Here is an 18,896-nt window from a genome sequence, read left to right on the forward strand (position 1 = left end):
TCTCCTGCAGCTCTCAGGAAATAACACAAAGGAAAGAAGGCAGGTGGTTGTACTGATCCAAAGTTGAAGATTTGCAGGTGTAACAATAAGACAAAGGATGGAAGACTGTGAGCGTGTTGGTTAAGGGTAGTTGAAGTGAGGCCTCCAAGGGGTTCAGTTAAGGTAGATAAGGAAGAAAGTGAGACCTTGACAGAATGTTGTGCTTGGAGAAAAGGGAGAGGAAGGTCATGATAAAGTCACTCAGAGAAATGGAAGGAAGGCAGTGATAGTCAATGAGCTTTCAGATGCTCCAAGTGATGCCATGGTTCAGTGATTAGTCATGGCAGTAGGTGGATGACAGCAGAAGTGAAGATCACTGAAAGACTACTGGAGAAGTTTTGAAATGAGGGCTCAAGATAAGTTATCCAAGGTGATATTAAAGTTAGCCATGATGATGATAAAATGTAGAATGGAGGAAAAGGTAAGGAACCTAGTGAACTTGGAAGATTGGGAGGTAGACAGCTGAGAATAAGAGATATACTTGATGAATCCCCTTTTCCATTTAGCTCTCTGCCCTTGGTTCTCTATACTTCTTTCCCTAGACCAGAAATTCTCAAACTTCGTCTCAGTTCCCCTTCACACACTTAAAAATTGAGGATCTTAAAAAGCTTATCATTTGGGCTATATCTATTGATATTTATATTACAAATTACAATAGAAAAATTTAATTTATTCATTTAAAAAAATAATAAACATTATGTTAGTATACCTCATATATTTTTAGTGAAAAATAACTTTCTTTTCCAAAACAAACCAAAAAAAATACTGATAAGTAGCACTTTTTTTTACATCTTTGAAAATCTCTTTAATGTCTAGCTTAAGAGAAGACAGTTACATTCTCATATCTGCTTCTGCATACAAGCTGTTGCAATATGTTGCAGATAAAAACAGTTAAGTCAATATTTCTGTCAATATTAGAAAATTAAGAAAGACATACATATTTAATCCATACATCAAACAAGAGATCACAATGGAAACTGAAAAATATTCTAAAATACAAAATAATGAAGATATTGCAAATAAATCTTGTGGGATGAAGTTAAATTTGTGCTAAATGAAGAATTTATAGTCTTCAATTCAGATATTACAAAGAACAAGCCTCTGAAAATAAATTTTCTAAGTATAAATATAATATAGAAAAAGAACAGTAAAGTAGAAGAGTGAAAAATCATAAAAATAAGAGCAAAAAAAAACCAATTAAGTCTCAGAAATATATGTAGTTGGAAGAGGAAAAAGTATTTTAATAAAATTTTCAGAGAATTGTGGGAATTCCTCTTTGATATTACACCAAAACTTGACAAGTGGTATTTCTTAAAGGTTAGTTGTAATATGGAATCCAAAATCATGTCAATGTATGTTCTGTTCTCTGCTACGTTATAAGCCATTGGCCTGTCTTGTGCTTTGAATGAATGTTTTCCACACATGCATACTTTCTAAAAAGCCTGTACTTGTTATCTGAAAAATTTTGGTTCATTGAGTTATACAGCTTCCCAATTTGGACAACACATTTCATTGTCCATATTTTAAAAAAATCATATTTGTTAATATCACCAGTGTTGTCAGAAAGTCTTTAATTATCAAGAAACTCTCAAGCTCATGATGACAAATACAAATGTTCCAAAATTCTAATTTTCTTAAAAGCTCAAATTATGTTAATATCAAAAAAATGCTGTCAGTTGACTTCTTTGAAGTGATAGGCTCATTTTTAAGAAAATATTTGCCAAATACCCAAGTCTGAATAACCATACTTTGTCAGTTGTTCTTTCACGGTAAAAGCGGTCAGTTCAGCTTACAACTCAATCACATAAGTGGCTCTCACTTAGACAACAATCTTGCTTTCATATGCATCAAAAGTACTTTAAATATATTTCCTATTGTCATTCACAGAATACTAAAAGGGCATGTACTCAAGGGTGAAAATTTATTAAAATTAGTAACTTTACTGCTTCATTAATGATACTCTTAAGTCAAACTGGTTTTTTTCCCCCTCTGTGATTGCATGGCCTTGAAAATTATACTGACTACTAGTATAATCTTGGGCCATGGTGTTGATTTCTGCTACAGCTTTTACGCTATTTGTACAAACACCAATATAGTTTTGAGCTCACAGAACCCCTGAAAAGTATTAGTGACTCCTAGAGGTCTATGAAACAGACATTTAAGAACCAGTGCCCTAGATTTCAGTATTTCTCTGTTTAGCCTTAACCTCCCCAGACTATGAGACGTATATTTTTCAGTGCCTTGACTATCCTCACCTTCATGTCACACTATCATTTCTGTGCAGAGAAGAGTTAATATAGCAGGGGCCAATGTCATTACCCTTAAGAGGCCTATTTGCACGGTTGGTCCTTGGTTGGTTTTTGGACCCTTGGATTTTCCCCATCATCTCCCAATAAGAATGGCTCACTGTGCCTAAACAGTTTGTGCAACCAATACAGTTTATACTGAATATCTGCTTTCCTTCTGGGAGTCCGGATTTTTAAAAGTGCCAAACAAACAGGTCCTAGGTGACCAGCCCCCATTAAAAACTCTGGGCACTGAGTCACTAATGAGCTCCCCTGGTTGACAGATTTCATAGGTGTTGTCCCAATTCCTTGCTGGGAGAATTAAGCATCTCCAGTGTAATACCACTGTAAGGGGACTCTTGGAAGCTGTGCCTGGTTTCTCCAGACTTCACCCCCGAACTTTTTCTCTTTGTTGACTGTACTTTGAAACTTTTCACTGTAATGAGTCATAGATGTAAGTACAACTATATGCTGAGTTCTGTGAGTCCTCCTAGCGAATCATAATAGCACCTGGGGTGGGGTGACCATGAGCAGCCCTGACACAACCTCAAACTAAACAGGTTTAAAATTGGACTTCTCACCTACTTCTGCCCCACTCTAAATCATGATGTTCCTATTTCTCCTTAAGGTCATCATTTTTCTGGTTAAACACAGTATTTATTTCATAATCATTCAAAAATCCCAGAGTGCAATCTTCAATTCCTCCTAAACTCACTAGCTTCTGGCATTAGTGCTCCGGCACCTTTAATTTACTCTATTGTTACCAATTTTCTTAAAGTCATTTGATCAAATCAGACCTACGTAAAAATTTATAAAGCCTGTTCACAGGATAAAATCTAACTTCTTATACCAAGATGCTCTGAATTCTTAACCTACTGATTGACCTATCAACTAACTGACATTTAGCATATACTGTCTTATATTATTATTTTAGCCTTTGTGTATGTCTTGTATTCTCAGACAAGTAAAAGTTCTCTAAGATCAAGGACTAGTTCTTTTGGTTCTTCAAATCCCCAAGAAGTCCTCACATAATACTATCTAGCATTTAGCAAACAACTATTATATAGTGAGTAGTTAAAAAGCAATTAATTTGGATAGGATTAAATTAGGAGAGCCTTCGAAAATGATCAGTGTAGTGCATGACTTCTACTTCCCTTTCTGGTCCAGTATGGTCCCCAGCATAGGTGCTGAATTAATTAATGATGGAGATCCAATCAACAACTAAATAAAAGGCTCCAGAGAAATATGTATTTTATATCTACATCTACTACTACGAAATATTTTTAGGATTTATATGACATCTCTAACTGTAACAATTGTACTTTAACTTAACGAAAACCAATGGAAGAATTCACATTTATGGAAAGAGCTTATGGATTGTAAGGACCTTCGTTGCAGTTAATAACAACTACTATGTGGGAAAATAAACTAAGTTTTACTGTGAATAGCTTACAAAAACACTAATCCAAGCACATTAACGACCTCAGGCTATACAACAAAGACTATTACATAAGACAGATTCCTACAAAATTAATAATTAAAAATACAATGTTGAATGGGACTATTTATTACAGAGGCAAAATAAAACAAATGGATTGGTTTTTAAATCCCCAACCATGCTATGATATGAAGTAGTTGGTGCTTATGCTGCATACACTAAAATTTTACTGTAAAATTTACACTGTTCATTACAGGGTGGTAAACATTAAGTTGGAACTATTATGGACCATATACAAGGAAATTTAAGTACCTGAAGAATATTGTTATCTAACAATTTCAACAATAAGATACTCCTACAATTTAGATCAGACTTGGAGTTAAGGTTTTTATGTGGCATTCTTTACTCTTATTATTTTTTATTACACGTAATTCTTCTGCTGTCCTGAAGAGTGAGTTGTGCTATATCTTAGATTCACATTTTTATTCCTCCAGAATTTTATAATAGCGGCAACCAGTAATATGATTCAATTTAAAATAATTCATTTTATGGAAAAACTTTATGAACACTTCAAGATTTTTGGAAAAATAATTGTAACTGATCTGAACAATTATATTAATGAATAAAAAATACCTCGAGGAACAGAACAAGTGCTTTTTTAGGGCCTTCTTGCATAGGTAAATATTCAACTTGAGCCTTTGAGAGAATATTCTTTACTTCTGAGAGTTTAAATAGCAACCTTGTCAGTTCAGCCAACTGTTCCATGTAGTCTTTTTCTGTTAAAATAAAATATTTATATAATATGTTTATAAATTTATGTTTTATATATATATATGTATATACACACACACACATATATATGGGAGAACAGGGAACGTATCATTCTTCATTTATGACAACGCTTTCTTTTAAAATTAAAATTTCTACATTATTAAAAACTTCTAAGTTTCTCTCACTATGAGAAGGCTTTATTTAAAAACAAACAAATGAGTACTTGTGAACGTCCTAGTCCCAAAAGCTATTCACGTAAAGCCAACTGATTTAATAATATATAAAAGTAAATTTGGAGCATGTTTTCAGTCCAGCCTTTGTGGGATTTATGAATGGCCATAAACAATAGGTTTAGGATAAGGCACGCCCTACAGACAATCAGAACTGTTTGGGATATTAAAAACAAAAAAATTACAAGGAAATGGGATGAAATTATTCATAATTGGATATTTTTCTTTATAGGGTGTTAACAGTGTGATATCTGGTTATTTACTTCATATTTCCACTTTTTTTTGTGATCAGTTTCTTGAAGGTAAAAAAATAGCTCGTCATTTGAGAGCAAATTTTTGTTCCTAGCTTCCAAGGAAACAAGTTCTTTTATCTTTATAGGAGAGAAATTTGTCCTATACAGTTACAGGAAAATATCAAGAAAAAGAAATAGGCTGCAAAAGGAAGTAAATTTCTGTTCATATTAATACCTATTTACAAATACATTTTTTATCTTTCCTATTAATTTACATAATGAAACAGGAAATTTTAAACATACTTAGCTATCTAGAAAGCAAAACACCTGCAATACTTACCAACTGCCTGTTCAGTATTTAAATCAATGAACGAGTCATCTGGCACATAAAGGTTTTTTATATACATTTGCAAAATGCAACGGATCCATGATCTTATAGTTAGGGCTTGAAAAGATACACAGCCTGAATGAGAAAGCGCTTCACATAACATGCTGTAAAAATAAGTTGATGGATATTAAAAAGAGAAACCAAAACAAAACCCTGACAATGTATTCCCTGAGTACAGAGATTCAGAAATAAAGGAAAACATTCTAATATCCCCCAGTTCTTGGCCTCACTTATTTTACAGACAAACACACTAATGCAGACATGCATTGCTGAAAATAAACTCTACAGATACACACAAAATGATATTTTAGACAAATATTCTTGCTTTCATTTGTAATGCCCTAGTTTTTAATTTTCCTTTTCCCACTGATGGCATACATATAGGCTAATGCCAAAGGAGAAAGGGAAAGAAGAACATGGTTAAAATCAGAAAAACAAGGAAGGGGATTAACTAGCTAGGTGAGATAATACTAAAGGAAGTGGCAAGTACAATAAAAACCAGTGGCCCTTAGAGTAAACAGAGAAGGGGTCATGACCAAGAAAAAAGGTAAAAAGACAAAATACATTTCTATGTGGCTCTCCTGACCAATCCTGTTCCCAACCCTTCCTTTCCTGCTCCCCCACCTTAATAATGACAGGAGTCATTATTAAGGAATTCCAAAATAACATCTGAATGAGATTAAAAAAAAAATTATCTTACAAAGTCAAAGCCCTAGTTAAATCTGATTTCTAATCATTTTATAAGTGAGGATAGAGAGAATGAAGATGGTCTTCACCTAATTATAAATGTTATGTAAAGTTAAGACGCTTGAAAAATACATATAAATTCGTAACTCTAAAAATACTGTTTTGAAATACTTTGAATATAAGTTATCATAAAAAAAGAGAACACAAAACAGAAGAACTCAGATGGGTCATTTATTACTTATACAACCTTCCCAACGTTACTTACCAACTTTGCATTTCAGTTCCTTCAACTGTGACTAACACACAATATTATTTTAAAAACTGAAATCCTTTCAGATAATTTCAGCAAAAGTATTTAATAAATAATATAAATAAATGTTTGTTGTTATTAAAGAATTCTTAAGCTGGAAGGGATCCTGAAAGTAATCCAATTGAAGGTGAACTCCCTTACTTTACAACTGAAAGCCAGTGAGAAAATGATTAATGACTCTGCTTAATGAATTCCTTTTGAGAAGAATACCTCTCTTCATTTTCACTGACTGGCAGGCAGCTGGGATCAGACCTACACTGGTCTCTTAGGTTTGTGTATTTATTTTATTTTCCCTCATCTTGATATTCTTATTTGAATTGTCCTGATTATTCTATACTATTTCTATTATCTATTGCATATTTTTTCTGTTGGGGTTCCTCAGATCTCTTATGTAATATGGCAGGAGACACTTAAAGATATGGAAACCAAAGTTCAGGGTGGGGATGTCTCTTGTTCATGACTACACAAAACTCAAAGCTTTAAACATCTAGCTGTGAAGAGGAAAGCTATCATTAAATCTAAAACTACAGTAATATAAGTGTCTTACATATTCAGCAATATTAATTGTATAATTTCTTTCACAATGGTGAGTGAAGAAAGGTCTTTTCAGGATGAGGATGAGGCAGTCCTACAAAAACCGTTTTGACAAAACAGCAACAACACTGTTTTAAGAAAGCTTTCCTACTATTAATACTGTCAAAATGCTGATACACAGAAAAGCAACAAACTGCCCAAGTGAGAGTATATATAGTAAAGATCAGTTTTTATTGTGAAAATTCTTACCTTCCTAGTGAACTCATCTATCGTGGGCTTACATTAATGTGCATACCTGAAATAAAAACACTTACCTATTTTGTAGGAAATGACTTAAATATCTGGCTACAACTTGGGGCCAGACGATATCATCCCAACCAAAAAGTTGTATCATTGATGTAACTGGCTGAGGCTGAAGATCTGATGGAGCTGTGCTGGGCAAGTCCATTGCCAGCAAAGTAAAATCTGGATTTAAAATGAGAAAAACTCAGTGAGAATTTTTTAACCCCCCCCCCAATTATATCAATAGTGATTTTTAAAAAATTAGCACTAAATAGTAAAATGTCACATTTTAGAAACGTACAACAGAAAGCTAAAACTGAACTAAATTCATGTTGTCGAAGAAATTTCTGTGGCGATCATCTGGATCTCCAAGAAAGGGTCTAGAATAATCTATCTCAGCATCATCATGATGAATCTATAATGGCCCTCTCAAATGGCAAATTCTACACCTGATGTCTCTGCTTATGTGACTCTCCCATTCAAAAGACCCATTACAAAAATTATTTCTAGCATCCACTCTTCTTCAATTGAGTTAATTTACTCATCACCTGCCACAGACAGAGTTCTTCCTCACCTTGGACACTGGACATTCTCTTCTAGTAAAAAGTGATCTTCTACAATCAATCAATGATACTCCACTTCCCTCAGAGCTCACAAAGCCTAGGAGCTAGAATTCCTTAGGTCACCATAGTAAACAAATGTACTTTATTTTGTGATTTCCTGGGATTCCCCAACTTAATCTGCACTATATCACTATATGTTTACCAATAAATTGCTTCTTAAGTACTGCTCCTATGCAGCTCTCTCAAATGGTGGCTATTTATTCTCCCACACTCTCGTACACAGGACCCACATAAGGTGAGCTTACTTCTTGGTCCACATGGCTGCTTCTATACCATTCTCCCTTCCCCCTCCCTTTGGCTTTGAGTCTTAGGTCATCAGATTAAGTCACCAGCACTAACTCTCCTTGTTGCATTTGTCTACCGTTTCCTCCTTCACCTCCTCTCATCCCTTGAAGATTTTAGCTCACTATCATCCTTTCTAACTGCACTCCTGTCATAGTCCTTGATGATTTTTCTTCCAATCTCCTGGCACTGAACTCCTCTCCTACAGTGAGTCTATCTTCCATTCTACTTTAGCCATTCACTCCCATGGTGATACAGAGACCTTGGCACTACCCATAAGTACAATCTCACCATAATTTCCACTTTGAAGACCCCTCTTTCTGGCATCGAACTACCTTTCCAACTCTCCTCCTGTAGGTTCCCAAATCCAGCAATCCTTTGATTCCACCAGGACCTACAATTCATTGATCCTACAAGTTTTCCCCTTCCTTCCCCTTTTTAGGCAGCTTGATTACATGGTCCATTATTATACTGATTTTCATATACCATCAACTCCCTTGCTTCTTACTTGATTTTTTGTACTTTCCTGGAAAAAACACCATCTGTTTAATTACATCCTTGGTCTTCTCCCCACATGCACCTACACCTACACAGTATAAATGGCTGGTGAACAACCATGCTGACTGATCTCATTTCAAGTTTATGACTACAAACTTTAAGTGGACTCTTAGAGTTGGCCATCATTTCTACCACATTTCTCTAGTCCATTCAGTCTTTTACTCGCCTAGAGGATTACTGCATACCTTCTTTCCTTGCTCCATCATAAGCCAGCATCTCCTCCCCATCTTCACTTTCAGCTAATGACCTTACTACGTCACAGAGAAATGAGAAACGTCAGAGGAGAACCACCACATCTACCCAGCAACCTCCACCTGGGCCCATTTACTCTGCCTTCTCTTCTGCTACTACAGGATATCTGAGGCCAAGTCCTCTATGGGATCCCATTTCTCTTGGGCATCAAAACACAAGTGAGTCTCTTGCCACATCAAGTTTTCCCTCACTCCTAAACATTCCTGTCAGCGTTACAAATATGCTGAAATTTCTCCCATGTTGTTAGAAAAAATTCTCTGACCCCATTTCCCTCTCCAGCTAACATCCCCATTTTTCTACTTCTCTTAGACAGTGATACTCAAAAAGATTTACTACATTTGCAGTCGGCGATTCCTCTTCTCACATCTTCTCTTGGATATCTTCAATCAGGCCTTTGTCTCTACCCACTACAGCAAAACTGCTCTTGAAGGTCATCAGTGACCTCCATCCTACGAAATCCAAGGACCGATTCTCAGGCCTCATCCTACTGGACCCATTAACTGCATTTGAAGTGTTGATAACTGCTCCTTCCTTGAAAAGCTCTGTCATTTGGTTTCCAGGGCACTATACTTTCTTGGTTTTCCTCTCACCTCACTGGTATTCCTTTGCAGTCTCCTTTCTTGGTTCTTCTTTATCCTACAAATCTGAACATGGGAATATCCTAGGGCCCTATCCTCAAACTTCTCTTTTTACTGGTACTTACTCTACTAGTAGTCTCATCCAGTTCATAGCTTTAAAGACTATTTATATATACATAGTTTCCAAATTTAAATCTCCAGCTTAGACCTCTTCCCTGAACCCTAGATTCATTATCCAGGGGTCTAACTCAACATCCCTACTTGAACTTTAATGGACATATTAAAAAAAAATGTCCAAAATCAAAATCCTAGTCTTCACTCACAAAATCTGCTCCTGCCACAATCTTCCTCATCTCTAACAAGGGGTTCTCCCTTTATCTGTTTTGCTTACCATATCATACCCACTTAGAAAATTCTGTCAGCTCTACCTTCATATTGGAAATCTGACCACTTCTCACCACTTCTACTGCTACCACTGTAGCCCAAGGTGCCCAGCTCTGAGCTGTTACAATAGTTCCCTACGTGGCCTCCCCATCTCCCGAGAGTCTTTTCTCCAGCCAGTAGCCAGAGGGATCCTATCACTCCTCTGCTCAAGACCCCAACAGCTTCTAATATCAGGGTAAAAGCAAAAGTCTTCACAGCTACGTACAGGGCAGAACACAAAGTAGTTCTCCATAACTGCTTGACCCCATCTCTGACTACTCTTACTCCTTTTCTTATTCCACGAGAGCTTTGACGGCTTCCTGTAGTTCCTCAAACACACCAGACACACTCTTGCCTCTGGACTTCTGCATAGCTCATAGCTGCATAGCTGCATATTTCACCTCCTTCATGTCTTTGCTCAAATGGTACTTACACAGGTTTTCCTGACAATTCTGTTTAAAATTATAACTTGCCTCTGGCTTTCCCTATCCCTATATTTTTCTATATTTTTATTTTTCTCCATAGCATCTCACCATCTGACATATTACACATTTTACCTACTGATTTATTTATGTTCTCTCCCCGCCACTAGACTATAAGCTCCATGAAAACATGGAGCTTATACATGAAAAAAAGAATTGCAGTCCTTTTTTTTTCCCATTGGTATATCCCCAATGGCAATAAAAGTGGGTATTCAATAACCTTTTTTTAATGCAGGAAATTTCTCTCTCCTATGAAGTCTTTATTTCAAAACGAACCCAAAACCCACACATATTTTGCTTTATATCTATATACTGTTTATTTTCAGTGCCTAGGACAGCACTGACTCAACTTGTATAATATAATTTTTGGTAACTAACTGGAAGTTGGGATGATGAATGGAGAAAGATAAGTCATATCGGCTAGTAATGACTGCTTTGGTTAAACTGAATATCAATATTTATTTTCACAGACATTACACTGGTTGGAAAACCGTTGCCCTGTCACAATTCTTCAATCTATGTATCACTGTAAAGTCTTAATTATGCAAGTGTTACCAGAATTCAAGGTCTTTTAAAATTTATATCATGCAGTCTTTCTGTTGTGCTTTTAGCTCAGCTTTCCTCATTCACACCAGGGTAAAATAAACCTTGGTTTAGATCTTAGGTTTTCAAAAGTGTTAATATTTAAATACATTAAATACCTTCATATAAATTGCACTTAAATACATGCAGTCACCATATTGATCTCTCTCTATTCCAGTATTTCTTAACATACATTGGGTAAAATATCCCTTTGTGAAAGATAATGACTTCTTTTTGGGAAAGTGCATATATGCACATATATGCAAATTCTTGCCTATAATTTCATCTGATTCAGAGTCCCTTAAAGCCTAAGGACATGTCCATAGGCTAATAATCAAATTAAGTAAAAATTACAACCTAAAATAGAATCTAATGAAGTCAGAACAATAACATTCTCTATACTCCATGTCATTCTGGGCTCATCTGCTTGATGTTGAAGTGGAATTCATGCTACATCCTTTATTGCTCTTTATTCAACTTCATCTTATACTAGATATCTGAACATACAATTTGAAAATAAACTACTCGAACTAGAAGAAATCAAATGTTGCCTTACTTTCCGAATAATGCATGCATAAGAAAAGTTCACGTACATTCAATATTTTTAAGGTTAAAAGTGATCTTTTGTTTTTAGAAAATGATCACTTAATTTTTACCTTTACTAAGAGGAAAATAATAAACAAGCCAAAGGTTCCTAATTTTAAAATATGTACCTCTTTTCATCTTTCTGGTTGACAAAATATTTATTGCACCATAATAAAATAAGGGTTTGTTACCAAGCAGACAGAAGAAAAAACTGACAGTCTGCAAAATGAGAAACTAATTAGCAAATTAACAACGCTGACCTGCAGCTGCATCCGCGAGTTGTGAGGGAGGCACTATCTGTGACATTCTCTGACTCTTCAAAAATGAAAAGAAATGCCTCCATAGTGCACTGGCAACTGCAGCAAGGTGGCGCTCTTTAGCCGATAATGAAGACTGCACAATGAGGTCCACATTCTCCCTCTGAAGTTCCTGACACAATTGTTGATGCATACTCCTAAAAAGAAATAAAAATACAGTTAACACCCGACAAATACTCACAAAAATTTTTCTTTAAATACATTATTGGCTTTTAACATTTACACCATATGAAAACTGAAGAACTGTTTTATATAATTAAAACCTTTATGCCAAGACATTATGCATTTCTGGTTATTTGATGGATGAATGATGGCATATTAAGCACCATAAAGTTAATGTTAATTACTAATGTCAACCATTAATTATATGCTTTTTAATATGGCATATCCAAATAAGAAACAGGCAGCTTCAGAATGAAGGTTTGCATTTTGCAACTATGCAACTCTGACAAGTGATTTTACTTACAATCTAGACATAAAAACAAAATTTAAAACCATTTCTCCTGTGAGCTTTAGGGCATGATGTACCAAGAGGACAGTGAGTATTTATGGCTTATGCGTGATATTTTAAACTAAAATACTTTCCTTGTTTAGAGCAGACACAGGTGCTGAGCTAGTATATAAAACTGTGCTAGATACAACCTTATTATCAGTACATTGGTCCAAAAAGATCTATAATCATTTTCACATAGTAGAAAAAAATAAAAAGTTATTCTCCATAAATCCATAAAACATGAATTCAATACTGTCTCAAGTTTCAATTCATCACTTACTCACCTTTTTTTCCTATTGAAAATTTAGATATCTCTAGACCTTAAAAGAAACATAAGAGGGGTATATACTAAAAGATTTTTCTAGTGATCTGGAATAGAAGGCATTTATGCAATATGCCCAGCAGTTAATAATATTATTTAAAATTAAATGTGCAACCGTGATATTATTCCTGTTTCTGTTTATATTACTGCCATCTCAATTGAGGGTAGACACAAATGCATGAATACCATCCTTAGATTTGCTTTCTTCAATTAAAGAGGAAGCAGAGAAAACCAACCAGTGGAGCTAAGGCAGAAGGCTTCCTTCAATAATGGTAGTATTCCATTAAGAAAAACGACTAGTACTTTAAAAAAGAAGGAAATATTACATTAATTCCAACACTCCTGATGTTTTAAATCAGTTCATCTAAGGGAAGTGGACACTCAAAATAACTATATAAAATACAGAACTAGTGCATGTAACTAAAGCAATTCCACAAAAAGATCAAACTGGTTGCAAGACCACATCTTTGTACTTTTCCCATAACTACACAAAAGTAAAAATTTTAAGTATAAATTATGTAACACTAGGACTCTGTGCCTCTCTACATTGGAATTCTTAGATGATCATGAGATACTACTTAATGCTACTTGAAGTACTGAAAAATAAAACAAGTGTACAAATGCCTGGGGAAAGAATATCATAGTAAGCAAGTCTCATAAAAACTAACCAAATATCTGCTATGTTCTCTTTGTGTAAAAACCTGCCTGAGATGCTTTCAACTTGAACTAGTGACTAAAGAACCATTTCAGGTCCTTTAGCTTTGAGTAAGATGAATATCAAATCACTAAAATCCATTAGGCAACTAATTCATCTGCCTACATCCACAAAGCAAAGTTCATGGGTACATTTCAAGACACCGGAGTCCAAGTAAAATAATACCACCATTTGTAAAACCCACCTATAGCTTTTTCAAAGTACATTGGTCTCAAAGGATAATAAATAACTTACTGTATTTGGGTAGGATGGATTTTACTCACTATTTCTAAATAAACTAAGCCATTTCTTCACTCACTAAAATCTATTCCCCAGGAAGGGGTATTATTTCTGATCATCCTTTATTTTTATTTTTTTAATTTTAATTTAATTTTATTTTTTTGCGGTACGCGGGCCTCTCACTGTTGTGGCCTCTCCCATTGCGGAGCACAGGCTCAGGATGTGCAGGCTCAGCGGCCATGGCTCACGGGCCCAGCCGCTCTGTGGCATGTGGGATCTTCCCGGACCGGGGCACGAACCTGTGTCCCCTGCATCGGCAGGTGAACTCTCAACCACTGTGCTACCAGGGAAGCCCTGATCATCCTTTATGATGCCAGAAATTCTTTAAGTAAAGATCAGAACAATTCTGTAAGATGGGTATCATTTAATCCTCTTTATAGATGATGAAGATGATAATAACATGCCCAAAGGTCACATGGCTAAGAAGAGTTGGCCCCATAATCTGAATCAAAATCTGACTCTGAAGCCCCTACTTTTCCCTTACACACTAAGACACACACCCTTATATGCTAAGATGCACGCACATGCGCGCACACACACACGGTTTAAATATTGATCAATTTTCTTCTCTCCCTACTTGGGTTAAGAAATTTTAGTAAGCCTAAGAAAAGAAGCTAGACAAGCCGCATGTAGCTCTTTGCCTCGTGAAGAGGCAGGGGCAAATGTTTTGAGTAAAAGACTAACTTAACATGGGTTAAAATCATTTTGGAAATACACAGATAACCAGCCCACTTATGTTCTAAAAGATGTAATACATTATAGCAGAAAATAAAATCTGCTGAACATCAAGTTATTCAAATTGCAGCTCTTATAGTAGAAACAATAGCAACATCTAGCATTTATTGGTATTTACCATGTGCCAAGCACCATGCTAGTTATTTTGTAAGCATTGTTTCTCACCCCATGTGGTAGGTACAATTATTATTCAAATCTTATAAATGAGGAAACTGAGGCAATAGAAGTAACACTTGTGTTGGGTAAAGCTGCTGGTTATTAGCAAAGCTACTGTGAGCTGTGTGACCTTGAAAAAAAAATGAGTAACCTCCCCAATTCTTGCTTTCTAAAGAGTTAAGATTAGGAACAATCATTTATCATCCACCCAACAGGGTTATTGTGAAGATCACATGAAATAATGTCCTCAAAAGTGTTTAGGGGGGGACTTCCCTGGTGGTCCAGTGGTTAAGAATTTGCTTTCCAATGTCAGGGATGCAGATTCGATCTCTGGTCGGGGAACTAAGATCCCACATACGGTGAGGCAACTAAGCCCACGCGCCACAACTAGAGAGCCCACATGCCGCAACTACTGAGCCCGTGCGCTCTGGAGCCTGCACATCACAACTAGAGAGCCAATGTGCCGCAACTACTGAGTCCGCGTGCCACAATGGAAGATTCAGCATGCCACAACGAAGATCCCGTGTGCTGCAAGTAAGACATAATGAAGCCAAATTAAAAAAAAATAATAAAAGTGTTTAGGAACCTATTGCTACACTATGAAAACACCCAAACTTTTACATACCTAGTTATCCAGGTTTTCATATGCTTCTATTTTAGCTCTGATATCCTGCCTCTTTTGGCTTACCTCATTAAGTTCAAGCACTTTCCTGTTTCCTGTATCCAATTGCTCTTGTGCCCCACTTTCCAGGATTTGTTTTCCTGTTTTTATTTTCATGTTACTTCCTGTTGTGATTTCACATATTCACTCATCCATCTTGCCCCCAACCTTCCCACCCTCACACAGACACACAAATGTACTGAGGCATCTATCACATAAGACGCACTGAAACCTGCAGCATCTGACTGCTGCTATCTGCCAGCCTGGTCTCTGAGGCATTGTTCCTCCCTAATAACCTGGACAGGGTTCTGGGAACACTTATTAGACGACTACATCTAGGTTTTACTTCTCACCTTTGTATGCTCTTGCTTCTCCTATAACTGGTAACTATGGAACAAGGTATGACATACTGTACATCATTTTCCTGGTAGTCATAGTTGCATATGTAATACTTCTAACATATTATGCCTCAAAATGTAAAGAAAAGTCATCTATTGATGGACCTTGCACCACATAGAAAAAGCATAATATAATAAATGTGAGTGATAAGAGCTAACAGAAAGCAAGGGATTAACAACAATTAACAACTGAATTCCTTTTTTAGTTCTACTGCAAAACCTGCCAACTTTCTTCAATCTATATTAGTAAAAAATATAATGGGAAGTTCTAAGTTAAAAAAAGTTGTTCTAAACCACTATGAGTAATTACTCCAAGTGCCTGATTGATCTAACTAATGGAAAACTGGATGGGAATCAGGATACTCTACAATTTTTAGTTTCAGCTAAATTCACTAAAAAAAAACCTTAGGTACTCTGGATCTTCTTGTCATTCTTATTCACATCTATAAAATAGGGCTATAATCTGCTCTACTACCCAGAAAGATATAACATAACCAAAGTAATGACATTACCAGAAAACAAAACAAACAAAAAAACCCCAAAGTTTTAAAGCTAGAAAGTATCTTAAAAATCATCCAACCCAATCCTGTCTTCAAAAAATAAAAACAAAACAAAACAAAAACAGACTCCAGGCATACAGAGAATAGTGCAAAGCCTCACTAGGAAATGATAGTAGCTTAAGTTCTGACCCCCAATTCTGTGCATGCCCAGTGTTCAGGGAGAGGCAATAAGTCAGAAACCAAGCTGGCAAGCAGCCGCTCAGGCACACCCAGCAGTGTCTCCCTGTAATGGCACCTCAGTGCATTTGTGTGTATGTGGACGAGGAGGTGAGTGGGTGGTAACAACTGAGTGAATAGGTGAGATCCAGGCAAGGAGTTTGCTGGCTGTTTTGACTATTGAGGGATTATAACAAATAAAAAGCCCAGTACTGGCAATGATGCTTCTGGTCACATATAATGCACCATTAAGGCATTAAAAAGGCTCCTCAAGAGGTACAGAAAATTATCCAAATGAACGTGTCTAGGAGAGGGCCAGCTTGTGACCCTGGAAAACAGACTTAGTTTTTTCATCTGTTAAATGGGAATAATACCCTACTATCCTCCACAGAGCTGCTCAAGTTTCAAATCACACCACTTAGGTAAAAACAATTTGTAGACTATAAGGCAAGATAATATTTACTTCAGTCTCATTGCTACTGATTCTAATTCCTAATAACCACGTTCATAGATGCAGTAGAGCATTATCTAGAAACACATGGGCTTTAGAGACAGACACACCAGAGTATAAATCCTACTCTCTCAACTACTAGTTGCATGGCCATTTCCTCAACTGCTGTAAGAATCCTTAATAAGAGATATTCAATAAATGGAATAATTATTATTATGGCCAGAGAATCAAAGACTGTTTATTGAGAATATATGCGCCTGCCCAATTCTAAGTTTTTGACCTTTATTAACTAATTTAATCCTGTACATACTATTATTTCCCCCATTTTGTAGACAAGAAACCTAAATACAGAAAGGATAAATCATTTGATTGGGTCATACTGTTAGTAAGCAGCAGAGCCAAACTTTGAAGCCAGGCAGTCAGGCTACCATGCCAACTCTGCTACAGCTACTACCTCAAATACCATTTTACTACCCAAATAAGTAATACATGTCTTAAATGTCATACTGCTATATGCATTCATTCATTCATATGCTAAGCTCCTAAAAGAGGCAGTTACAAAGCAGTATAACATCCAATCCTGGTGGCACACCAGATGCACACACATTCAAAGTTTAACACTTCTGGGGAATGTAGACTATTCTACAGGGATTCTAAAGGTCAAGGACATATGATCATTTAAAATTTTCCTGTGGTCCACAATTGAGTTAATTTTTAAGACTGAGGAAAGAGAATAAATCAGGAATCCAGTGTTGAACCTAGCAAACCAAGCATGTTTATACCAATACCGCCTTATGGTTTTATAGAATAACACGGATGAAGTACTTAAGGTAAGGTAGTTTGCCCCATCCCAAAAATAGGGTATAGCAAGAAAATATATCAATAAAAAGTGATTGTTTTTAGGAATTACCCTTATAATTGTATTAGTCTTATATTTGTAGATGATTATGGGTCTCAAATGACTTAAGTGTTTCAGTGATATTTCACTGCATTTTATGGTACACTAATAATAACAAGGATCTACTTCAGTAGTTATCAATCTTGACTATCATCAAAATCATCTGTAGAGCTTTCTAGAAATCCTAAAGTTCTAGCCTCACTGAAGATCCTACTGCATCTTCAAGTTTGGCCCTAAGTATATTACTTAAAAAAAAAAATTCTCACTCAGTGAGTCTGGGGAGGGGCCTGAGAATCTACATTTCAAGTAGGCCGATTTTGCAAGCCCATGGACCGCACTTCAAGCAGTTATCTTCCTGGCTTTTCTTGCCTACAAAGTGGGAATAATAATAATACCTATAGGATTAAATTAGTTAGTTAAAGTCAAACACATAGAATAGGGCTGACACACTATTCTCAATGAACAGTCTTTGATTTTCTGGTTAACAGTAATAGATACTCCATTTATTGAATATGTCCTATTTGATTCTTGCAACAGATGAGGAAATGGTCATGCAACAAGTAGCCCATGAACCACACTGAGTAGCAAGACTATTTGTAATTCTGTACTAGAGGAGGCTGATAATCATTCCTCTACTCTGTAGGCTTAAGTATAAAACAAAGTACAGGTTTATACTAATTTAGAAAATAAAGATCATTGAGTGCAGCAGAATCAAATGGGCATGGAAATGATTCTCAGAGGACAGGTTAAGGACAAAAAAGGTGAAAAAGAGGAAATTAAAAGCACAAAGGCATATAAATTCCATACATTTACTCTCTAATTCAACACATATTAGACATGGTCTAAGCAGTAGGGATACAAAGTTAACACAACAAAGCCTCTGCCCTTCTGGAGCTTACATTTTAAAAAGAGACAGATAATTAAACAAACACAGATGTGGAACACCTCAGGTTGTAGTGAACTTTATGGATAAAAAGAAATCAAGGTATAGGGATAATGAGTAATGAGGGCTAATATTTCAACTAGGATGATCAGGAAACACCTTCTCATAAGGTGACATCTGAGCAAAGACTTAAATGAGTAAGGGGGAGAACCACATGGATATAGGCGAGGAGAGAATTCCAAGGAGAAGAAACAGCAGTGCATAGGTGCCTAGGCTGATGGTACAGAAATAATTAAGGTACAGCCTGCTA

At 36.0% G+C, this 18,896-nt stretch overlaps 1 protein-coding gene across 4 annotated transcripts in view; it reads right to left on the reverse strand.

Moving 5' to 3' along the window:
* The window catches only part of MMS22L (MMS22 like, DNA repair protein), a 137,305-nt gene that overhangs the window by 28,063 nt on the left and 90,346 nt on the right, over nt 1-18,896 (reverse strand). For all 4 annotated transcript variants that reach the window (XM_019929451.3, XM_033867570.2, XM_033867568.2 and 1 more), the window contains 4 exons: nt 11,823-12,016; nt 7,230-7,380; nt 5,337-5,488; nt 4,396-4,538 (listed from right to left, as the gene is read on the reverse strand). In XM_019929451.3, the coding sequence (XP_019785010.1) occupies nt 4,396-4,538; nt 5,337-5,488; nt 7,230-7,380; nt 11,823-12,016 (640 nt within the window). The remainder of the gene's footprint in view (nt 1-4,395; nt 4,539-5,336; nt 5,489-7,229; nt 7,381-11,822; nt 12,017-18,896) is intronic.

The sequence above is a fragment of the Tursiops truncatus genome, chromosome 12 (genome assembly GCF_011762595.2).
Source record: "Tursiops truncatus isolate mTurTru1 chromosome 12, mTurTru1.mat.Y, whole genome shotgun sequence".
Lineage (NCBI taxonomy): Eukaryota > Metazoa > Chordata > Mammalia > Artiodactyla > Delphinidae > Tursiops > Tursiops truncatus.